The 25590-nt window shown below is 37.1% G+C and overlaps 1 protein-coding gene and 1 long non-coding RNA gene across 8 annotated transcripts in view; one reads left to right on the top strand and one right to left on the bottom strand.

The window, feature by feature from the left end:
• LOC112985696 (uncharacterized) overlaps positions 1-25590 on the top strand; it is a 128702-nt gene that overhangs the window by 72150 nt on the left and 30962 nt on the right. The gene's annotated exons all lie outside the window — the stretch shown is intronic.
• The window catches only part of SYT9 (synaptotagmin 9), a 66225-nt gene continuing 56813 nt past the window's right edge, over positions 16179-25590 (bottom strand). For 2 of the 6 annotated variants that reach the window (XM_026104520.2, XM_026104523.2), the window contains 4 exons: positions 24960-25080; positions 23700-23871; positions 22906-23035; positions 16179-22334 (listed from right to left, as the gene is read on the bottom strand). In XM_026104520.2, coding sequence (XP_025960305.1) covers positions 22227-22334; positions 22906-23035; positions 23700-23871; positions 24960-25080 — 531 coding nt within the window. In that variant the 3' untranslated portion in view covers positions 16179-22226. Of the gene's footprint in view, positions 22335-22905; positions 23036-23699; positions 23872-24959; positions 25081-25590 lie in introns of those variants that run through there. The other 4 variants (XM_026104521.2, XM_026104522.2, XM_064512949.1 and 1 more) reach the window with 4 other exon arrangements.

The following is a 25590-nucleotide window of genomic DNA, read 5'->3' as shown; positions in this document are numbered from 1 at the left end:
CCCCTGTTTGACCTTCAGTTTTGCTTTATTGTTGCTACTGCATACTATTTGCAGATGCAGAAATAGAATGTAACATATAGGGATTACAATCAAAGATAAGGAAGAAGCAATAGGAATAAATTAACTCATAAGAAAAAAAAAGCTTGTTTCCATAAAAAGGCCTTAATTTAAAAAAAAGGGGGGGTAAGGGGAAGGAAAGGAAACACAGAACTTACAGAAACAGATTGCTTTTTACGGCTATATTCTTAGCACTTTTCGCATGTGACAATTATTGTGGAAAAAGAGCTTCTTAATACCATTTTTCCAATATCAAGTGTAGTACAGTGTGTGTGTACAAATATGCATAGATGCAGTTCCAATACTGAAAGATATCTAGCATGTCTTCTGTCATTTAGTACATATATTAATTTCCTTTTAAACCTTATCTTATCTTGTCTTTTAAAACTACAGAGCTGGCTTTCTCTAGAAAGGTAATAGAAGATACCCTTCATTGTTTCCTCATTAGTTACAGACATTGTCTGCTAATCTAAATGGTTTGTTATCCTTTACTAGAGAAGTACAGTAAACCAGAGGTGGTTATCAGATAAATGAGCATTCTTTTCTTAGGTAGAGAAACAGGCATATTCCTTCTCATATGCCTGGTGACTGAGGGAAGTACTGGAAGGCCCAGTCTGTCCCAGCCTGTCCCAGCTTCCTTTGATGGTCTCACATCATCCTGATCTAAGCCAGGGTTTAAGGACCACAGCAGAGTCCTGAAAGCATGACTTGCACTTTTCACAACTCCTTCTGAAATGTTCTTTGATATTGTGCATTTATTGATTACACCTGATAATATTCAGAAAACACATTCCTCCTGCTCACCAGGGTGGGCGGAAGCAAAACATGTACATGCACTCACATACATACACATCTACTCTAGGGCAGTTAAACAGAGTAATTAATCAACTTGATCATCTCTAAGGAAGATGGAAAGCTTAGCATTGTTATGGTTTCTTAGCATCAGAGATTACAGAAGCTAAGAATGTTTTCCAGGAAAAAGAGACTGGAGAGATTTCGATGCAGGTTCATCTTTAGAAACAGTACAGGCTGGATACATGATAAATTAAAGCACTGTTTCATAAACACCATTTATAGTCTGTTAAGAGTGAGTAGTTTGACTTTGGTATTCTGAAACAATTGGCAAGATACTTTGCTCCAGTTTCATTTGTATGTATATTTATGCGGCTCTGTTTTTGTTTCTTTTGTTTTGGGGCCTTTGGAGTTATTTTTTGACAACCCATTAGAGTTGTCAGGATTTTTTCTACATCATTGCCTTTAATTCTAGTCCTCTCTCATTTTTTCCATCATATTCTCCCCTCCGTCCCTCTTGCTGTCGTCTTTTTTTTCTTCCAGCCCTCTTGCTGCTCTGCTTTCTGATTCATTACTTGAAATAAAATTTCTCCATGCGATGAAGTATCACAGGCATGATTTACATGATATTTTCTTTCCTCGAATACAGACATTATAAATTGTGAGCAGGAGCTTCTGAGTAATGTGGTTTAAGATTATCTGTTGAATCCCTGGAGTTTCAGCAGAACATTGATTATTACTCTGATAATGCTGTTCAAGTTTAGAAAGACAGTCAGTAATGTAGCAAATAAAAAGTAAGTGAAATTTGATGTAAGGAGCAAGTACACTGAAACAAAATAAAATCCATTAACAACAAAACCTTATAAAAATAAGTATGGCTTTATCTATTATGGCTTGTATTGCAGAAGCTCAAAACTTAGATATTTTACTCTGGAGCTCTTGAATAACTGCAAAAAAATCAAGTAAGTACGGTGTTTCTAAATCATCCTACATATATGTATATGTAAAATGTCTTTAGCAACAGGAAGTGTTCAAAATCTGGTTCCTGAGCTTATTGCACTAAGATGGGGCAAGATTTCAAAGTGCCCTGTAATCTTGACTGCCTATATTCTTGTGATGCAAAAGGATCTGATTTTCAGAATTAAGTGTGTAGCCCTTTCTGCAAATGATATTTGTCCTCAGTATCTCCCAAGCTGGGGACACCAAAAATGGAAGCAAACTAAATCAGTAAAAACTTTTAATTTTGCTTTAAAAAGAATTCCAGTAGAGAAAATTCTTAGTGAGCCTCACCTGGGGGCTTGTGATAGAGAAAGATCAAGAAGATATGGGGTTTTATAAATGAGAAAATAAGACTTGTAAAAAGAAGCATTACCAGTATTAACTTCTGCTCTTTCAGCTGCATCTATGGACTCCCTTTGCAGGATATGTGCGCAATGTTTGCTTTTAGTCATATGTTATCAGTGGGATAAATGGACAAGAAGATTCTCTAATATAGTCTTTATATGATTGCAATTTGACTCTGTAGTGAAAATGCCAACAAATTAATTGTAGAATGAGTACCTAATAATTATAGAACAGTTATCATTTATTTGCAGGGTAAGTCACACTTGCTAACTCATGAATGGCATGTTTCTTGTTCAGTGCTGTCTTTACATTCTCTGATGGGCTAAGGCAACAGAGTATAGATGTTGAATGGTTAAAAATATGAGGTGGCAAGAATTGCCTTTGATTCATGCTGGATCTGACAGAGAGTCTGAATACTTTCCTTTGCTATCATCCAATTGCTCTACTTCTGTTCTGACACCCATGAATGCAACATACCCATCTGGAAAGGATTGCTGGCACATTACCGAGTTAGTAATGCCAAATTCACATTAAAACAAGGATTTATTTTTTAAATACTGAACAAAAGGAAACACTAGAATCTTCTGTAAATTTCCTGGCTCTGTCTGCCCTATGTGTTCAGCTGCTTGTATGTTATGTATACAAATAAACCCAGGGAAGTGCACCATCTTAAGCAACTCTTTGATATACTATCTTTTTTATAAACTGAAGCAAGCATTGAGCTAGGTATTATTCCTTTTCCTCACTACAGCTAATGGCAGTATTCCCAGTAGTATTAATGGGTGCAAGACTAGGCCAGAAAGCTGTTTTTGCTTCCATTAAATAAGGGTACAATAGGTTATTCTTTCAAGGAGTTGTAGTTTATTGTAAAATATTTGGTATTTTTCTTCTGAAGGAAGCAACATGCAATCATTATTTGCATGGAAAGTGTGCTAAAGCCTGACTCTAAAACATTTGAATGAGTCACTGAGGGACTGTACTGATGCCTTCATCTGCTAGGTGGTGTGCAAAACCAGGGACTGTATCATTCAAGCTCAGTGCTCTGGAACAGAAAGTAAATGTCTAACAGGGACTATTCACTACAGTTAGGAAGCAACAACAGTTGTTTGAAAACCAAACAGAAACTACATGTTAGTCTAGACTAAAAGTCTTTTAGCTGACACAATGGAGCTTACTTCAGAAACCGGAGGGAGCTGATAGCACTGTGGTTTCTCAGTTTCTCAGAATATGAAGCCAGAAGGTCTCCAAAAACTAAGTATGAAAGAAGAGCTCTAATTCTACCATTTCAAAGACTTTTTCTGAAGATATAGACAAATCCTTTAGTTACGACTGACATAGCGTTACAGCACAGCCTGGAAGCATCATGGAATTGATTGTGATAGCTCCGCGCACAGTGGATACTTACAGCGTTGCACAAAGAAAAGCCAAAGTTTATCAGACAGTGACATATGATGTCTAGAAGTAATGAATATGGATGTCCTAATTTACCATCTGATTTCTGAACACTCAAAGACTTCTTTAAGTATCTTCTCATGAACTGTGATAGAATTTTTAAAGTGGAAACAGATATTCATTCAGTGTCTTGGTTCTACCTATGATTTTAAGACAGAATGCTGAGCATGTAACACTGATGATAAAATTGAGGCATTTTGTGTCGCTGATGGTACCAGGACAGATTTAAGGGCCTGAAGTAGGCATTTTGGTGGAATTTAGATGCCTAAGTCCAAATCTTCACTTTTGAACATTATGGCTCTATTAAGTTACTCACCTGAGGTTTGCAAAAACATTAGATCTATGAGATGCCAAGGTTTGACAAATGGCTTGTCAAAATTATATGTAGACAATCAGTGGCTGAACAGTGATTAAAAGCTGACTGTCTCTACTCCCTATCTCTTATTTTAAATATTAACCAATGAAGAAGACCCGGATATCTAATGATATTTTATATGAAGACATCAGTGAACAAAATACAGAAATGGACTTTCAGAACAGGGACCAGAACATGGGTTTGCCTTTTCCAATATCAGTGCCCTAAATTAACATACAGAATCATGCCTATGCTTGGATTTATGCTTTTTCCTTTAATTAATTCAGATAATCTCTGGAGGCTTTCAGAAAAATGGAGGGCATCATCTTCTCTTCTCACACAACCTGTTATAATCTGACCTACTACCATGTTAGTTAGCGGTTCTGTACTCTTTTGGGAGGTAGCCGCTGGTAGGTTTGAAACCCTTTGGATAAAGAGGAAATTGTTGGTCCTATTTTTGATTTCTCTATTTTCTACTCCAATTAAAAAGGCTGTGGTATGGCCATTGGTTCAGATCAGAAGTTCACATTTTCTTTATAGGATCTAGCATATTTACCATTATTACAAAATCCATTTTATTCCTGGCTGGTTTGAATCTCCATTTAGCAGCCCATTGTGAAGTGTGCATCAACCCAACTCATCACTCCAAAGAGGCTGTTTTTGTGAAACATCCAAACTGATTACAACACTCTTCATAATTGTCAAATGTTGTATTCATCATTTGAGGCCAAATTAATGCATAATGCTGAAAAGAGGCAAAGGGGTACACAATGATGTTAAAAGATCTCAAATAGAAGAAAATATTGTATTTCAGAAATACGAAAACATTTTAATATTTCATTTTAAGTGTGACAGCATAAATATTTTCATGTCAATTACTGAAGGCATATTTAATTGAGCGTACACTCGCAGACATTTGAATCTTAACAGTTATTTTAGCAAATAATATTAAATAACAAAAATTGTCTATTCAAACTTTTTTGTTATTTTGTAAGTTTACAAATATTTTAATAACTTGGAAATGTTATAGTCCTTTGACTGTGTAGTCCTGTAGCCAGTAATTTGGATAAAGATGATACAAGATAAAGGATATAGTCCCAGATCACACTTGTAAAACATTCTAAGGTTCATAATTTTTAAAATATTGTTTATAATGCTTGTAAGTGTTCCTTTTTCCTGTGTTTTTCAACTTAATGATGACTTATGTATAACTGAGGACACATAATGATGGCTCATAAAGATCTAGCTATGTCTTCTTTCTCTGAATTAATTTAAAAATAATTTAGAGAGATTAATAAAGCAAATATACAATTTATTTCAGTAATTATAGAATAAATTGTCACTCAGCCATCTATACAGCTTGTTATACCTCACAGGTGAAAATTTCTATCCCTGATTTACAGAGAGGGAAATGGAGGCACGGGCTGATGACTCAGACTTGCTGAACCTGACACAATAAATGAAGGAGCGGAAGCATGTGTTCTCATTCCATTACTGCTACCCTGTCCACTGTGTCTTCCTGACAGAAATGAAACCATTTAATTAGATTCCAGTTGAAATTGTGGACAGCAGCTTATACTTGTGAGGAAATGCTGGGCCTGACCTCAGTATAAATACCTAGGAGCTTTTATGGATGGGTTTGGATCTGGAGCTAAACTTTGAGGTTTTCACCTAACTGCTAGTTTCAGTGACAGGAAATCCTGGAAACAGACTCGCACCTGTGCCTCATGGAAATGATCTCTCATTGATGCCCTTTTCCATGGTTATGTTTAAGACTTAGACTGTCAAGCACATTCAGATGAGTTCATACGAGTTCATGTGAAGTTCATATTTGTATGAATGAGCCATGCAAAATTCATCCTATACAGGTGTTATTCTGGGGGACCTTTTCTGGTGTAGTAGGCAGGAACAAAGGCAACATTAGTTCTTGTAGAGAAGATAATGAAAAATGGCTGACCCTTAGAAACTCAATTGCCTAGAGGGGACGTGATATGTGGGACAGATTTAAAACAAATTCTGTGTCTCTAAGAGAAATACTCTTCTAGTGGAAAGTATGCATGACCAAGGAAAACTTTCTAAGTACAAGCAGCCAAAGGAGTTATAAGGGAAGCAGAGGAAGGACGAAATTGCTTGTAAAGGGATGAATAAAGCAAGGTTATGTTGAAGATGAGTGATAAACCTACACATTACTTTTCTTGGTATTTTGCAGGAAATGTTCTTTGCTTTTCGTTTTACTCTAGCTTAGAAGAAGTGAACGTAACTTTTATTGTCAGAGGAGAAATCATTGCACAGAAGAGGAATGCCCAGAGTAGGCAGTGCAAGAGAAAAGTTCAGGGACCAAAGACATAATACTCATATTAGAATTTATTCCATTATCTAAAGCAATGCTGAAACTCATTCTTCCAATTTAGCAAAGCCCAAATATTTTGCTTTCAAAACTGTAGTACAAGGCATTTTTTAGAGATGTTGTGAATAACATCAGGATACATGGTGGAAGAAGGGCATCTTCACTGGTTTGGTTTGTTCAGTACCCTCTGCGTAATCAGTGGTGATATCCATTGCTTATGCCACCAAAAAATTGAAGATGGCTTACAACTAAAGTAATTGAAAAAAATAGCATTAAAGAGAGTCTGTTTATAAGATTACTTAGCAAATAAAAGATTGTGATTAATAGTTCAAGATAGCCCAAACAAAAGATTGCAAAGGCCTGATGTCTCTGTATTGCTGGTACTTATTGGAAATGGGGCGTTGCTTTATCTCTGTGTCTCTGCTGTTGTGGTACCTAGTGCATTCTAGCAGAAAGCTGACCCCCCTTCAGTGATGTCATACGTATATGCTGTGGAAACAATCTGAGAAAGATCAAAATCTTTTGAAAGATCAAAAATGTTATTGCTATTATTACTTTTATCATTAATAGCCAATCCTAGATAGATTCAACATAGTTCGGAAAACATGAGAAGAGAGTAAAACTGATGTTCTGAGTGCCCAGCTTTGGACTCTTCACAGTGCTAATGGGTTGATCTTTGTCCAAACCTACAGGAAATCTGAAGTAAATGGAGTCATAACAAGCTGAAGCTGTTTTTTTATAGATCTACAGGAAAAATAAAAGGAAAGAAAAAGAAAACAAAACACCCATACCTAGTACAAATGATGCATGTAATTTTTTTTAAACGTAACTAGGGCCACTTTGTGTGCTTTTGGAATAACTCACAGTGAATCAGACTACAAGGACTAGGCATCTTGGATCCATGGTTCATGAATATTAATGGACACTGATGAGGCATGCAGAGATGCAGGCATCCTTGTCCCCTGAGAAATAATCCAGAGTTATGTGGTTCTCAGCTGTAGCGTAACAGTTCAAATTACAGTCTGAGTCCCTTCCCCATGTTGATGTAAGCAGTCAGTATCTCTTCCTATTTACCTGTTACCTGAACGTCACTCTCTTGCTCGCTTTCCAGATGTTTGGTGCATTACTTCTTCAGCTAGCGTTTTGAAAGAAATTGGGTATTTTTGTCATGCCTGGCATGATAGGCCTTTCAGAATTACCAGAACATAAGCACTGACTAATAATAAAGATCATGCAAGATTTGAAATACTGCTGAAGCTTTTTACTTTGTTACTAAATTCGGATACACCTGTAAACAAAGTTGTCACTATTTCTTAGTGTGGGCCAGCTTAGACATAGTAAGTGAGCCTTAGTTAACCAGTGCTTTTAGAACAGCATATACGACTGATTTCTGTTCACATTTCTGTGCTTGAGGTGTGTTTTTCAAGTATCTATGCAGATAGCTGGAGAATGTTTGAGGTTAGTACTAAAATGGGTCAGAATAGCATTTCTTCAAATGTAAAGATATATTCCGTGGTTTCTATTAAACTAGATTTGTGACAGGAAGCAGTTGTGCCACTTGACAGGTGATCAGCTAGTGACTGTGACTAATGACTTCAACTGTGCTATGCTTTTTTATTATTTGCCTCCCTTAGCTGTATAATGTGGGTTAGACAGCTGAAAACGCAGACCAGCTGGCCAGCTAACTTCCCAGGTCCTCTTTTTTGAGCTATTGAAAAGTAAACAGACTAGCTAAGTATATTTTAAGTGAATTAATAAAATGTATGCAAAGGTGTCAGATTGCTTCCCACAATCTAATTGTAATACAATTGGAGTCAGTGGAATGACAGTAAGAGAAACTGAATAATACATTTCCCTTTCTAAATACCTTCCTTTGGCCATCAGTAAAGTGATGAATAATTCTTGACAGTGGGGAAAGACAAGTCTTTGTGTCAGAGACAAAAATACTTTTCTGATCTGTATTTAGGCCATTACAGCATAAGGGGAAAAAATTCTCCCAAAGGTCACACATGGCTTTCCCAGTAGCTTCAAAGCACTGAGACTGATGTGAAGGCAACAGGCTTTGAAGGCTCGTCAGGGAAGACTAGATGTGCCCTCTGCTTGCTCTAGCCTGGTGGTTCTTTTCACAGCATCCCCAAAAGGGAACCGCAAGTTCTCCATTGATTCCATGCAGAGCATTTCCAGCATTATGCTGGTTTTGAGCCCTCACATTGGGCACAGAAATTGTGTCAGTAGGTGGAGGGAACTCAAGGAGAGACCAAGGATATTTTTGAAACTCTTCAAATATGTACCAATCCCTTGAGTTCCAATCCCACATGCAGTCCTGAGCAGCACAAAGACAAGGTAATCTCAAGTTTCTGCTGCCCTGTTACTGTCCTGTTCCTTTGGAAAGCATATCAGAATGAAGAATTGGGCTCAGAGGTTTTGTGAGTGTCAGATGTGTGTGAGTAGTTGTAAGAAAGAAAAAAGCAACAACAAGGAAGGTAAAAAGCAGAAAGCCTGTGCAAAATTCTTGAGTACAAAAGCTATGCTTCCGAATTAAACACCACAATTGCAATGGCAGATGCAGCTGGGATTTGTGCGGTACCCTACAAAACTTAGCATTGAAAATACGTACGAATGGAATTTGCCTTTATCTCACCTACAGTTAATAAATAATATTTCATTTCACTCTTCAGTCAGCAACTTGGCAGTTGTACATCCTTTCATTGAGGTAATATAAACAGCTTTACAGCCCTGATCTCCATAGAAGTGTGTTTATCTTAATTCAATCAATAAAACTGGTAATTTTTCACTTGGAAAAAAAACTTTTGTAGGCTCATGAATTAGGGAATCTGAGAATATTCTATTTCTGAACAGGATTAGATGGTAAAGCTATAACTGATGGTTAACCACACAAACAAAATATACAAAATCCTTTCAGTAATTACAACTTTTCTGGAAGTGACAGGCTTTCGTAATTTAGGTCTCAGACAGTAATTACAAAACAGCTGCTATTTTAGGCACAGTCTGAAGCACACCCATGCTACTTCTTTTGGAACTGAAAACAAACAGAAAAACACTGTTGAAACAGAGAGATCAATGGCAGGCTTATGGCAGAGAGATGAATTAAAGTCACTTTACTAAAAGTAATGTGGCATCACGCATAGATACATGTGTTACTATAACAGTGCTATATATACAATTAAAATAAGCTCTGTCTGGGTTCGCTATCACAGTTGCTTTTTGTTGGAATTATTTTTTAAGCTTTGTGTTGAATCTTTTGGGTCAAAAAGTTCAGATTTCCTTTCTAGACTGTGTTGCATAAAAACCACTGTGTGTCAGTATTTGGGGACTTGGAAGAGTCAGGGTGAATTTCTTCTTGATACAAGTGAAGGCTTGCTAGCATATTGTAAAGGCCATTCCTGTAGATTTACAGTAGTATCTTGGAAGAGTCCAGACAAGACACAGGATGCAGCTTAGGTGCAAGATAACATCATATGCTACCCCTGCACCTCCGGCTCCTGCGACATTCAAATTGTTGTACATTCTTAAGAATAATAAAGGAAGTGTAGTAATCAGTTGTCTACTACTACTGCCTTGTTTGTGGAGGCAGCAGGAAGGCTATGGTAAATAAAGCTGGGAATTTCTCAAAGAGAAAGGATTGTCTCCTAGCTAAAGACAGTAACCTGAGTGCTTTGTGCCTTCTTTTCCCAAACATTTCCTATACAATGCTAAGCAAGTCATTTATGTTACAGATTTCACAATTCACCATGAACTGTAGGCAGGCTGTGTTCAGAGTGCCAAAAAAGGATACTAAGCTCTTTTAGCTTAGCATCCGGGGTTGTTCAGAACTCAGTTTTTAGTGCAAATAACCTGCTTTAAGATGCTTATTATTTCAAAAAGATCAGACCTTTAGCTTTTTAATTCATACCCAATACTAATGGATATGTAAATTTTATTTTCTCTGTGTACCTGTACTCCATATATAAAATTGAGATGATATGCCATATGCAGCCTGCTATTCCACAGGTACTCTCATCCTTCCTCTACAGCAGCCCATTTTATACCTATTGCTTTGAGTATAGGACATGGAAAGTGAAATTTGTATTTTGGAAAGCCATGTAAGAGATCTCTCTCAAAAAGTGCTATAGAAATTTATTATGAACTTAAAGGCCAGGTTGTTCTTGGGTTGTTCAGGATAATTGTTCAATCAGCTAATGTGGGACTGTCTTTAAATGTTGTCTGTTGGTTTGTTCTATGTGTGGAGGAACTGAGAGGAAACCAATTCAGCATGCAAGCCTCTAAGGAGATTTGCAGGTTTTCTTCCACTCCTATATCTTGCTTGTAGTCACTTGCTTAATTGTCCTATGCAGGTCTGAGTGATGTAGAAGGAACCTACTGAAATGCAGGGTTTTTATAGTAATATGGTTCTATCTGTAAAATGGAGGACTAAGTGGTAGAAAATGTGAGCATGGATCTGATACTCCATTCCTACAGAAAAGCTAGCTAGGGGAGAAGGGGCAGTGGTGGCACTAAACAGGTTATATGTTCCTTATATTCTGCATCAGCTATAGTTTTGTCCAGAGCAAAATAGATTCAGCATACCTGATGTGGGATTGCTCTAGTTTATGCTCCATTTTTCATGGCTTACTATGTACCTAAATAGTACTCTGAGGTATATATGGGGTATTCTCTTTGTATGGCATATGAGCATGCATATTTATACATATGCTGTTCCCATGTGTGTTTTCAAGTATTTATTCAGATGGGTGTACCTAAAAGGATGTGTAATGGCATCTTGACAGCAGGAGAGAAAATTAGCTAATTTGTTTACCTTCGCAAGTAACTAGCAATCATTACTACTAAATGCATGATGCTTTGCATTACTCACACCCTGAAAACTTGCTTGCTTGTCTTACCCCTTGAAATATGCTTTCCACTCAAGCATCTTAAACAAATAATGGTATGCAGATTTCAGGTTGTTTGCTTTGCCTGAGGCTATTACCCTTATTGGAAGAGTTCTTAGAAGGTACAGGATGTGGCAGAGAGGGCAGAAAATTGATATAGAACAAGTATTATGTCAGTTCACCTGAAACCTATGGTAACACCATTTCTAAAGACAACTATCTCACCTGTCCTTCCCTTGCTCTATGAGAGCAAACATTACTGTGTTCCTGAACTCTCCTTTGGATAAATGTCAGAATGCTTGTATCTTATGGTCTGAAATATTTTATTAATGTACTTTTTCAAATTTCATATGTATTGACAAATGTCTGATGTCTTTAGGAACAGACATGAGTAGCTGATGATTTTGTGATTTGCTGCCACCTTAGATTTTGCAGCATTCATCGAAAGTGGATCAAGTCTGGATACTACTATTAATTCATTACATTTCAATCTAGCAATTTATTCTACCATGTTCTGACATTCTGAAGCAGTGCCTGTGTCCTTACACTTTTGATCTGTCACTGGAAGACAAAATATACACCTTTCTAATGAAAATGTTATTGCTGTGAAGTAATAGCAGACCATGTGTGAGTAACAGTTGGAACAGATCATTACCAACTTTGTCTGTTGGAGCTGATCTTGCCGGCAAAACTGCAGGAGAAATCAACATGTTTGGGAAATTATTCTTACATGTGAAGAATGAGAATCATTGAAGCCATCTGTCTAGTAAAATCACTGATGGGGAAAGCGGTGAGGGAAGGATGATGAGGGAAAGGTTTTGAAGAAAGAACAGGAGGAGCAAAAAAGACAGATATTTGAAGTGGAAAAAATGAGAGCGAGAACAGTAGAAAATTTTAAAAAATTATGCATATATTTAGATGCAACTTAGATGTTATTTCTACTTGGAATGGAATTTCCAAGACAAAGCATCTTAGAGCTTGTCCAAAGATTTCTGGATATTTTGAAGGTTTTACTGAAATTCACTGTCCTTCCTAATGGGGTGGTAGCAGAAAGGGAATCTGGGAGAGAATGGCACTCAAATTTTGAGATGGATTTGGAGAAACAAAAAAAGAATTCAGCAATGGCTCACGCCGAAAGCTGAAGATGCTCCAGATGAAAGGAAGGAGTTTCTTTTGTATCCTTATTTTTATTTTTTGAGTTGTGGAATTGGAATTGATCTCAAGCTGTAATTTGACAGACTTTGGACCAATGAGTTTTAATTTAAAGTGTATTTAAATAAGGGGTAGGGGGAAATAGCTTCCCATCCTCCCTCACTGAGAGAGAGAAAGAGAGTCAGCTCCAGTGTCTGACTGAGATTTCCTCCTTCCGTTTCAATTCACTTTAGCTCTTGGTGCAAGCTGTATAGAAGTGGAAGAAGTCTTGGAACATTTAGAAACGTCTGGAGAAAGATGCAAGTAATGAAGTAAGTGGAAAAAATGAAGACTAAGGACAAAAAACCTTAGCTCATGCTACTGGTAGCAAGAAAAACGTCTGTAATAGTAATATGTTTGTTTCCAGCTACTGTTGCTGGAACTGTGTAGTACTGAACGGAGTCCCAGAAAGAGAGTAGGTTTCTGCAATCTTTATTGCATAGTACCAATTTAGGGAGTCTTCTACTACTTAGGATAGCCTAAACATATTTTATTTACTGACCAAAAATGTACCTACTGTTCTAATTGATGGTGTCATGCAATGGACAGAAGACTTCCAGGTGTTTACCATTCCTGTAGCTCCCAAATTCCTTCTTCATCTGAATTAAAAGCTTTATTTATTTTTAAGATGTTAGTAATGAAATGCAAACTGAAACAGACTGTCTCCTAAAGGTCATTTGAACTTCACAGTTTTGTATGTTGCTGCTGCATGGAATTGCACTCCTTGAGTACTGATCCCATATCAGATGCACCAGTGCAACCTACCTAAGTTAGCAGCTGGTGAGATTTCTCAGGGGTAACTGACAAGAGAGGACCAGGACCAGACTTAGCAAAGATTTTTAGAATATTTAATATTCTTTCTCTGAAACATGTGGTATACGTTAAAGCATTTCAAACCGAAAATAAAATGCTATCATGTTTGGAGAGCTGGGGTTTTGAACTGAGGAAACCGAGGACCTGTAGTGTGATCAAAAGATTGTTTTTTGGGAGGAGGAGAACAGTTTCTACTAGAACAGTGCCTAGTTTGAATTGAGTTTCAGTAAGATTGAAGGGCTGACTGGTGAGCTTTGAATAGTTTGTTTAAGCTAAATTTTGTGATTATTCATCAATTGCTATTTAGTGATGTTAGTTAGTATTGATTGCGAATGATCACCTTAAAAAAAGGTCATTCAAAAGGCCTCTTTGAGAAACTGCTATATTTTTAAGTGATGATTTTTTTATTATATATCCTTTTTGGAGATCTTAGCTGAAATCTAGTAATCTATTGTTTTAAGAATATTTGTGTCAGTTACTTACCAGGATATAAATGATATGGTTACAGTAACATTCTAGAAAGAATTCTGCCTGCTAAACTGAAAATTATAAAAACGTATAAAGATCAGTATAGAATTATGTCATTATTAAGGATGGTTTCCTACACAAAGATATTTTTATTAGCTGTTTTTCTTTTTTGGGTAAGAATCTAACACTAGCTGGCTTATTGACATTTCTGAAACTTTAGATTATTCAATATTGAAGTTGCTTTGGTTAGGCCCTTTGGACAAGACACTCTATTCAGGCACTTACGGAACATTTGCAGATTTTCCCACTTGTGTTTGTATTGGAACATAAATTCACTGAATGTTATTTGCAAGTTATTAAGCAGGTTAAGTCCATGACCTTTTTGATGGTGTGGTGCACTAGATTGAAGTGTGTGGTAGATTAATTTGGAAATGAGAAGTGCTTCAGTATAGCCATCAAATTATTGGATGCTGTTAAAATGGCAAACGCTGATCAGGGTGGTAAGAAGTGTTACTTGAAATAAACTTTGTCACTAGTAAGGAACAACTTCAGCTCTCAGTTCTGAGTGCTTGAATTTCCTATTTGCAGAAGTAGGATTGTGAGGTAGGATATAGCCCTAATCAATCTGTGATTTTGTTTTAAGGCAGAGAGTAGTTTTTTGTTTTGTTTTGTTTAGAATTTCCACCGAGAGTCTTATAATAATTTGCATGTTGCTTATATTAGAAACTGCTGTTAGGGCCTACCACAACACATTTCTAGCTTATTCACAACATTGTCAGATGTGAGTGGAATTACTTTGTGGTAAGTATATATAATATTATATAACTCACTTTCCTGGAAAAGTTACTTGCAAAGTTCACTAACTTTATCATGGCTTTAGACGCAGAGGTTCTGCCCTATTCTTTTGTGGCTCCATGATTTATTAAAAGGCTGTACCAATCAGCATTTCTACTAGTTTGACTTACAAGGGTGTAAAATGGACAGAATTAATGTATGTTTTTTTTCTGCTGATCCCATCTAGAAGCTGTTGGATACAGTATGAATCAGATTGTAAAATAACTTTTCAGAACTGGCTAATTTAGGGAAAGCTACATTCCCAGTTACTGATTTCTTACTGTAATGGCTTGTGTCTTAGGTTATTCAGGAACATTGTTTTGCACTGTCCATCTTCGGTCCATCACTTCAGGTTCTTTTTAGAATTTATTGATATGAAGCAGGTCTTCCCTGTGCAGAAATTCATAGTCATCTGCCAGTAAAGCTTGTTGTCAATGAGGTATGTCCCTGAATTTTTATCTCAGTGGATATTAACCATGCAGAATCACTTGACTTCTCAGATCCAACATTATGTAGGACATCTTATGTGCTATTGACTAGACCTTTTCAATGTTGATTATTAACCATCTGCTTGTCACTTTGAGTTCTTTAACAGTCTTATATGCAACGGCTGTTGCAATCAGACATTCAGCTGTCCTTAGTTACTGGAGAGTTCCATCTCTCTTGTTATCTTACCAAGTCAGCTCTCTGGAGCACGTACTTTCCTTTTTGTATATGTATGGAAAGCAGAAAAACAATCTATTTACAGCCCATAGGTGTTGCCATGATTGAAGATAATATCAAATTCAAAACTATAGGACTGCTTTCATTTCTTCTGCATCTGTCTGTGATCTAAAATAGTCCCAAGAAGAGAACAGATCTGTGTTAAATTCTTTTTAGTTGCAGGAAATTATTGTTTTGCAGCCACAGTTTGTATGTCAGTGACCCTTTATTAATTCAGTAGATGCAAGCAAGCTGGATCTTCCAAACGAGAAAAGGCTGGACTTATTCCCAAAGAGCCAGAAAAACTCTTCCTTAATTAGATGTCATGCATGTGTAAGACTTTTGCTGGTGGATATACAATGTCAATAGGTGTGAAACAAGAGAAGAGTGTAGCCTTTTAGGTGCAGTTTAGGTGCAGTTCTGTGGTCATGCGGTCATACTTCTACACATGCTTTTCTGTTTATTTCTGGTTTCTGCCAGTGGACTCCTGGGAACTTCCCTGGGATACATGTCAGGTGTTCACAGGAAGAATGCTAGTTTTGTTAACCTGCCATGCTAAATACTAATTCTGTTAATTTACCACACTGTCACTCAGTAGAAGTACTTCTGTAGCCTCTTTATACTCTTCTTAACAGTAAATATATGCAATTCATGTTTGATATCTCTAAAAATCTTTCTCTAATGATGATTATGGCCATGGGATGAAACAAGAGGGGGGATTCTCTGTATTCAAAACCTCAGATCATGTTTGAGTGCTGTAAAGTAACAGCCATGTTAACAACTTTGTCTCTCTGGTCTCATTTATTTTATCAAAACAACATCTGTGGAGAAGACTTGAGTTAAAACACTTCCGAAGTGTTTGCTGGGACTTTTTTGAATAATGACTTAAACTTTAATATATTAAATACAAAATAGGAAAAATTACAATGGCACATTTTCTTACAGAGTTTTTTATTATGAACAAAATTACTTGTTTGGACTAGATCTATATAAATAAATCACAGTACATTTTTTACTAGTGTTTAGAAGATTGTAATACATATTATAAAATTAAGAAACTCTTTTATCCCTCAAACCATCACTGCAAAAGGAATCATGCATTATTTCTACTAAACAAACAAAATGCCCAGATAATTGAGAGAGCCTTGATACAGGTGTGGCTCTACTCTCCCAAATTAGACATGAAACAGAGAGATACGAGGACTATTTATTGAACAAGAAAGAATAAAGTATAGTACAATGTTCATGTGTTATAAAGAAAGAAAAAGTATACCAAAACAACACAGCTCTCTTCACATACCTTTGCAATGGATATTAAAAATGACAGCTGGCCAGCATGCACTGAACAAAACATTGCAGGTTTACAATGGCTACCTTTGAGCAAAGGAAAGAAGAACGAAAAAAAACAGACAAAACAAACAAACAAAGAACCCAGATGCTTACAAGTCCTCCTGTCATCTTCCCCACTGTGCCAGGTGTGCTGTGTTCAGTCAACAGTTGAGGTATATCCTGATGATACCTTTCCTGAGTAGTGTCTCATCACTGCTATCTGGATTAGTGCATTTCACGGACCTTGAAGAAGATGGAGGTCCTTTCAGAGAACTGCAGGACCCTGGAGTACTTGCAGCTGTAGTTCCTTGCCCAACCCACTGTATTGACAATTAACCTTCAATGTAGTACTTGAAACTACTCAGCCTGGAATGTGCAGTGCCATTACAAGATAATTCACACCTCGCACAGCTTGTTTCTTGTGCTCTAAGGTTGTCATTTCAGAGCAGAATTATGGGTGCAAGCAAGGCCTTCCACTAATTACAGCAAGAATCAAGGTGAAGTTAGCATTTTTTAAAATATCTTTTACAAATTCTATTCTGCTGCCATTTTTCCCATCACAGAGTGCTTTTATTAAATCCCACGGTATTGTAGATTACTTTCTCTACATACTTTTTGCCTCCTAGATAAAAAAAGTTATTGTTTTCCTGCTTGATAATGGGCTGTAATCATTTGACAATACATTATTCTAAACAGAAGAAAACCTTTAATTCATGGCATTTCAGACTCAGTCACCTATTTTATGTTTTTCATTTCCTTCTGTTCAAATGAACACAAAATGCATTAACAATAATATAATTTCAGATAGATTTCTAACTGGGTCAAACAGACTTTCCAGACAGTTTCCAATCCCTTCCGCTTTTTCGTTTGCTACTTTTAAGCCAAAAGAGAGTTTGCAGCTATTTTGTTTTTATGGCAAATAGGTCCCTTCAGTGCTCTAATGTTGCCAAGTGATAAAAATGTAAATGTGTCTCTTGTACCTCTTGCTTTAGGTCTTCAGTGCTGATATAGCTACATATAGTGCTTGATGTAAAATAAGCTTCTGAGTTTGCTGAAGAATGATTGCCCTTTATTAGCTCTCCCCTCAAGCCCAGAAGAGTGGACTAAAATAATCTTTTACTTTCTTCTTATGTTGTCCTTTGTTGTTGTTTCATCCAGGACTGAATCAGCTCTGGCTCAGTTTGGCTGTATACTATTCAGTTCTGTTAGTGGTAGTTAAATTGGACCACTGTTTAACACCTGTTTTGTAATTACTGCTTTTTCCATTTTATGGATCAGCTGGGGTAGAATGCTGAACTGTGCACTGACTGGTAGGATCAGTCTGAGCTGTGAATCTTTTTTAATTTATGCCTGGTTTATGTTCTGGTAGTCCTTGCTTCCCCAGGTTGAGATGCATGATCCTCTACCAGGATTACTTACAGGGAAAAATGAAACAAAACAAAACAGAAACACTTTGTGTTTTCAGTGAAAATGGATGAAGAAATATTTCCATACTCAATTGCAGAAGGGTGGTGCTGTGAGTGTTTTAGCATAAGAATTTCACAGAACTGCCCATTATAATCTGCTACCAGTAACAGTTTAACAGCATGTATTTATTGAGAGAAGCAGGATTAAAATGTTGCTGAGATGCATTTCTAAGGGATTTCCTTTTCTATTTCAGAATTGCTGTAGTAGTCATACAGTCATGCAGTATAATTGTCCATTCATAGGAAATGAGAAAACAAGTGAGGGCTGGGGGTTTGGAATTATTTTTATGAGCCCTACCACTAAATCATGTCTGGGAAACATAGTTCAGAAAAGAAAGAGTGAACATTATTGGGGTCATGATTATCTCTCTGTCTCCAGTTGCTTCTGTAGCAGTAGATCCTCTGTTCCTTCCAATGTGCTGTTGCATTATTGTACTAAAATGCAAGGACAGCAGCAATGTACAGGGCCCCCAGAACCACAACATGTAAATTTGTTAGCAAATATAGCATTGCTTAAGTGGAGTATAAAGTTGAAGAATGAAGTATGCCAACATAGAAAATAACAATCATCCCACATGTGCTGCTAATATAAGGCAAATATTTTAAAATGCATATACTAATGCCGCAGCCTGAGCAACGGTTTGCAAGTCATCAACTAGAGAGCAAGAAGTATCAGAATTTAATAAAAATTAGGCTTTCTTCCTAGTCCCTAAGCCTTTGAGGTGTACGGGGTTCCACTTTAAATGCTCAGTGAACACAGATTTCTTCTTTTTAATAGCACTGGATTCAAAATCATTCTCTTGCTGCCAGCCCCTTGAGCATTAAATAAACTGAGTATGGAAATAAAATCAAAAACACTAGCATTTATAATGATATTACTTTTTTTTGTTTATGCCCCCTTGAGTTGCTAGGGATGAACCTTAGAAAGGCTTCTATGCTCATCTATGGAGAGGAAGTGAGGCTGCTGTATAGGTGTTCTCCTTTTTACAGAAGCTATACTCATAACATTGCCCTAGAAATAGCAGTTTCAGTGGGAAAGCGTGCAGCTGCCTCCTTTGCATTCCAAGCAGGGATGCGTGTATCATGATTTGTCCAGGGAATCGAAGAACTCCACTCCAAAAGAGAAAATCTGCCCTCTTTGCTTATGCACATCTCCACACATTGACTCCTGGGAATCGTGTCTGAGTAAAGAGTGTAGGATTTGCCTGAAGTGAGGTTCATGCATGAACAGATATGAGCACTGTACTATATCATTGGCCTGCTGATACAAAGCAGTCTATCAGCTTCAGTTGAAAGTCCAGTGAAATAGTTTTGTATTTGTATATAAATATTACTGTATAAATATTTTATATTTATACAGTTTATATCTGTATTTTTGGTTTTTTTTCTGGACATGCCCAATTTTCTATCTGGAAATTTTGCTTGGGCAGGCTTCAAAGTGTTATTATGCATGGTAATTTCAGACTGTTCCAGACAGCTGCCATGTCTGGAAATCCTGGATGCTTCACAATATGTGCTATATGCTATGGCTGCATAGCTTGAGGTTTTTGAAAAACATTAGGTTTATGGGACCTATGCTCCATAGCTGCAGTACACATTTACAGCCAATCCAAGACTCTGTAAAGGTCAAGCTGTGCTTTACCCATTAGCAGTTCTGATTTTCTGGGAGATCCTCAACTGATAGATTATAAAACCAATTTTTCTCAGATTTTGGATCAAATTTTCGAGTGATTGCTCCAGTCTGTGTATGCATACTTGTGTCAGCTCAATTGTCAATCCAAAATGCTTGGTGAGCATTCATAATGACATGAAGGAAATGTGTGTGTGTGCATAAACTCATGTGAGCTATGTATAAAGACAAGGGTTCCATACTTGTAAGTTTATTTCAGGCAAAACAGCTTGTATGAAATACACATACTTTGCATGTGCATTTATTTAATAAAGATCCCAATGTAAAAACTTGAATCAAATTCTTGCTGGAAAAGTTTGAAGGTAGAGTTAACTCCATGCACGGCTAAATAATGATCAAAAAATTATTCCAGTGACTCTTGTTCCAGGGCATAGATTTCTTCATGTGAAAGAATTTAGTGCTTTGATATTTTTGTTTAACAGCCAGAGTTTGCCAACAGTTACAATATATTGTCACGTAAGACGGCCCTATTAGTTCTACTACAAATGATAAATAAGATCTTCACAGGCACCATGTATTTGGAACAGCATTTTAAAATGACAGTTTGTGCCTGTGCACACTTCTGTGTATGATGGAGCATAGCTACCTGTGCTATACTTCTAGCTTTTTACAGTCTCATGGATACAACTAAGAAATGTGACTGGAAAATTATCTACAGGGATTGAGGACTAACAGCCTCCATGTTATGCAGATGGTTATCTTCTTTCTAAAAGAACATAGTGTCATTATAAATGCCATATGTATCTTGTTCTCACCCAACAAAATATAGCTTTTCACTTTTTCAGATTTGAAGGATTTCTACATGGAACCATATTAATTTTGTTTTCATATAAGATGAAAGGAGGCACCAGCTGAGACTGAGGACACAACTCATCATCAAAAACAAATGTCTGATGACAATCATTCTTGAAAAAATCGTTTTACCAAGCTATCCATTACAATACTGAATCTTTTTTGCAAATACAAGAGCTGGGTTTGTTGCTGTTTCAGCTACTTGTTGGTTTTCATTGCTATTGTGTTGCTTGCAAAATCTCAGTTAGTTTAATGAACAGAACTTATGACTTGAATTTGGGCAATGCTTATGACCACACAAATAATCTATAGATAGCAGTAGAGTCAGCTGATGAATTAATGCTACAAGTGGATAACATTGCACTATTTGAAACCAATAGCTCTTCACACAGTAGAATACTGAGGGTCCTATTCAGCAAATATTCAAGGTCCTATGACTGTGGCCACAGAGGTTCCAGAAGCTCTCGCTGAGTCTAATCCTGATTCAGGAACCAAAATGATATGCTGTGTATATATTTCTCTGCACAGCTTGGATGCGCTGGACACCCTCCCCCACTTGATTCCTGGGAAGGAAAAAAATATGTCTCTTTTTAGCTCTGTGACATGTAAAGTGATTCACAGTAATGACATCTAAAGAGGTTAGCCAGGCATGTATGAAAAGAACAGGATGCCTGTAAAAGGGAAGAGCTGTGAAAACTTAATTGTGGGCTCTGGCTGCAATAAAATTTATTAAAGGGGTGAAACAGGTTGGATATAAGGATGTAGCCAACTTCTGCTAAGAGACATTTCTTATATTCTGGGAAATAGTAACCATTACAATACTCCTCATGTGCTTTGTCAAGTGGCTGCTATCACTGCTTGGCTACAGCTGACAGCTAGGTGATGAGTTTTCTAAGCCCAACTGCCAAATGCTCATTTCAAATGTGGCACTTCGGCCAGTAGCTAGCTTCTCATTGAGGACATGAGCATATGGACAGAGCCCCCCGCTTTGCTGAAACTGTTCTTGGTGCCGTAGTCTTCTACACGCTTCTTTGGCAGCGTGCATGTGTGTTGGCACCACCCATGTTCTGAAAAGGCATGGTGCCCTCCAGCTGCAGTAGTTTGTGAGCGCTCAAAGGTCTCTGTGCTGAAGACTGCGCTGCTGTGGTTGCCAGGCACCAGTAAATGTAATTGTATACGGAGACACAGCACCACTGTGGTATTTTTGTCATTTTGTAGCATCTTCTTATTACTTGTCATTTATTGAACCACCACCTATAGCTAGTGTTTACAACAAAGCAAGTAAAGTCCTCAATTGCATTCTAGTAACATGACTGCACTCTGGTGCATACAATATACTCATAGAGGCTGCCAACTACTTGCTTCTGTATATTAGGTGTTTATTGCATTATTCCTGGCTTAGTGTGACAGTCTTCTCTAGCCTTCAGCAGAGGGGTAACATTGTGGCTGTTCATAAATATAGTAGTTTCTTCTGAGTGTGGTTGCTATCTGACTTTAGCCAGTGATAGTAACAGTAAAAGTGAATCATGGTAACGCTTAGGAAGCAATTTAGTTAGATATTTCATGAATTTTTGTGTCGCATGAATCAGGGTTAGCATTCTCTGTATTGGGAAGGGGAGCAAGGGTTAGACAGAGGGATTAAAAGGACGTCTTTACCCCACTGGACTCTGTGGAATAGCCCCTGAGGATATGGCTAAGAAAGAGTTCAACAGGAATGCCAGATTTCTGCTGAATAGGTTATAAGGGTGAGGAAGCCTCTTCGGCAGCCATCCAAGCGCAGAAGACCTGCATAACATTTCTGCTGAATAGGGCCCTAAAGACAAAAAACAAAACAAAACAAAACAAAACAAAAAACATAGGAAGCTTGAAAAGCTTTTCTGATTGTGTGGCTTCTTATTAATGCCTCAGATCTCCAGAGACACTTAAACGTTTTTTTTTCAGTGCAGTTAGACATTCCTTGAGATGTGCCAGTGGCATGGATATAGTATTAGTAGAAGTCAAATTAGGTTGTTTTATATAAAAGCAGTAGGTCTTTATTTGGTCATTCCTTAAACAAGGCCCATTAATTTATATCAATTATCAGTGAAAGTTACCCAAGATCCTAATAAAATGAAACCAAACCCTTTATCCAGTGTATAATGTTTGGGTTTTCATGTGTATGGTAAAGATAGAAAGACATACTTTCTGTCCCCTAAAATTGAAAGGAGCAGACTTTATTTTCATGTTATGTTTGATTTTTAATACTGGTATTTCCAAGCCCTTTTCTAGGATTTAGTGTGTATGTGTGGATCTTGTTTCTGTTCATAAGATTTTATCCAACTTTTAATGACATATGGAAGAATTTTCACAGTTATAGTAAAGGGGAAGCAAGAAAGAAGTCTTACCTCTGCAAGAGGATGCCAGTGAGCAATGGGTTTCCGAGGGTACGAAAGCATTTCATTCCAGTGGTCGCGACCTAGACTTTCTGCATCGTTGCCTACTTGACACACTCCAATGACCTCATTGTGACCTACACTGTGAAAATGTTCCATAATATTTTTTTCTTAAAATTTACCTTTAGAACCATAGTACTTACATATTTTATTAAAGACATTAATCAAAGCTTTTTAGAATTAACTCTTGCTGGGAAAATGTAATGAACTATAAAATATATAGGTTTGCTCTTTGCATCTTCCAGCTAATCAAGATAATTTAATATTTTCCCCATTATAGCATACACTGTGTGTCTGCATGCATTTGTGCATCTTATTTTTGTGTAAAGAATGTACAAAGTTCTTTGTTCGTGTTCTGTAATTAGTTGCAAATATGAGTAAACTCTGAGCCAGCAAATATGAGTAAACTCTGAGCCACAATTTTAGAAATGCAAGTGTGCCTCTAAGGAGTTAGCACACTTGCACACAAACAGGAAATCAGTGTGTGGATGGTCTGATTATATGTTCGGTCATTTCCATCCTGATAAATATATATGCAATTTAGTTATGTCAGTTAAAGATTCAAATCTATATTTTAAGATTTGGGAAGGAAGTTCTTCCTGAAAATTCAAGAAATTTTAGTCTTCTACCAGGATCATCACAACAAAATATTTTGTTTCCCACATAGTGGGAAAAATAATAACTTTGTTCCTGGATGCAAATCTAAGCCAATAGATATTATCATTTTACAGCTACAGGTATCTCACCGGTCATAATCCATAACAGCTATTGACAAGTTAATTTGGTCAATATTTTCTGGAGGGACATCAAAGACTATGGCTTCATTGTAAACAGGATTAAGGGTATTCCTCTTGGTGGAAGTTTTCCTTTTCTTTAGTCGCCTTCCTTCACACATTAAAGAAACCTTCACATAGGGATCTGTGTGAATCATAATAAGAACATTGGTTTTCTGTTGTTTTTTAAGCAAACACAAACCAAAAGTAAAGGGAGTCATCTTCTTGTATGCCCATACCTGCTTGCAGAATTAGTCACTTGTACCTGGGTGGAATTTGAGCTTCTTTATTACAACAGAGTGCCTGGGAGGCAATGGACATTCCAATTGAATGCTTATAATAAACAATTTAGGTTCAAGAAGCTCCTTGTTGTGTACTGACTTCTCAAATGTGTTAAAATATCCACTGAACCATGTTATATATGACTGTTTTATAAACATCCTTTGTACCAGCCCATTTAGGACAGCCTGATTATTTCTTCAGATTTGTAGGACATACAGAAGATGACAGTATTGTACACATTAGGATTTGCTGATAGATGGTGGAATACAATTACAATTTCAAAGTATAACAATTAAATGGCTTATATTTCCCAAGAGCACTATAATTATTTTTGAAGTTCTGTATGTAGTTAAAAAAATGTTTCTTTGTAGTTCCTTTTTGCAAGCTCTACAGCTCCAGGCTACCTGAGTATTGAAGTCTATTTCATGCTGATTTCAATTGGTTTCTTGTTTTCACTATTAAATCTTGAAACGGTTGCTGAAAACAGATTGGGATGATCACTGTGTCGTCCATATGCCAACAAAACAAAATTGGCTCAGTGGCTCTTGGAGACTATCCAAGGTCAGTCTGCCTCTGTGCCATAGCCATAACAACTTTCTGCTGTGAAACCAAATTCCTGGTGTTACGAATACAGGTTGGCCAACTCTTGCTGTTCTGAACTATGGTGGCTTTAGAAATAATAATCTTGCTCTCTTTCTGAACTATGGTGGCTTTAGAAATAATAATCTTGCTCTCTTTCTAAGAGCAGACTATTTTAAGCTCTTCTTGCAATTGCACAAGGTAAAATATATTATTTACTCCTCAGAAACTCCTGTACTCAAGTGACTCAAGAGCTTGCACTAGAAGGACCCTTCATCTCAAAAAACATTCTGGGTGTTCACAGAGCTGGAGTTCTGTGACTCAGGAGGGAAATGAGTCAGAAATGGGGTTGAGCATTATATAAATTCCTACCTGATGCTCCTGTGATATCCATTGCCTTTAGGTTTCTTGCTTTTATTATTGTAATAGTTAGTCTACCAGCTGTTGGAAGGTAGCAGAGTGAAAACATCAGGTCACCAAGATCCACATTATCCTGTTCCAAGGAAAGAGAAACAATGTGAAGCAGTAATGCTCATGTCTGGTCAGCTATAAAACTATAAACAGCATCAGAGTTTCAGAAAGTTAGTAGAAAATGAGCAAACCCTCTTTGCAGTTCCGAAATGTCTCTCTTTTTTAAGGAATTCCAGCTCTTTTATGAAAAAAATGGGGGATAAAGGATTGTATCAAATGATTTCTAGGATTTGATTTGTATTTTTTGCCTGAGCAGTGAGGTTGGTACTTTGAAAGACCTACCTCCTGTAACCCCAACATTTCATTCTTGAGTGAAAAGAGTTCCTGTCTAGCAAATTGAAGGTTAGATTTTGGGTTTTATAGACAAGAGAAGTACAGCTGTTTTGGAATATGTGCATCTTTTCCACTTAGTCTGTGGAACAGCTTCTTTCCCAGCTTGACTCCTTCTGTGTCAGTTTGGAATAATGTCAGCAAAACTGTCCCCTCAGTGTGGGGAAAACAGGCCCAGCAGCACTGATTTGTATGCCAACTT

This window comes from Dromaius novaehollandiae, chromosome 5 (genome assembly GCF_036370855.1).
Source record: "Dromaius novaehollandiae isolate bDroNov1 chromosome 5, bDroNov1.hap1, whole genome shotgun sequence".
NCBI lineage: Eukaryota > Metazoa > Chordata > Aves > Casuariiformes > Dromaiidae > Dromaius > Dromaius novaehollandiae.
The sequence above is the reverse complement of the archived record's forward strand: the minus strand, read 5'-3'. Positions and strand labels throughout refer to the sequence as shown.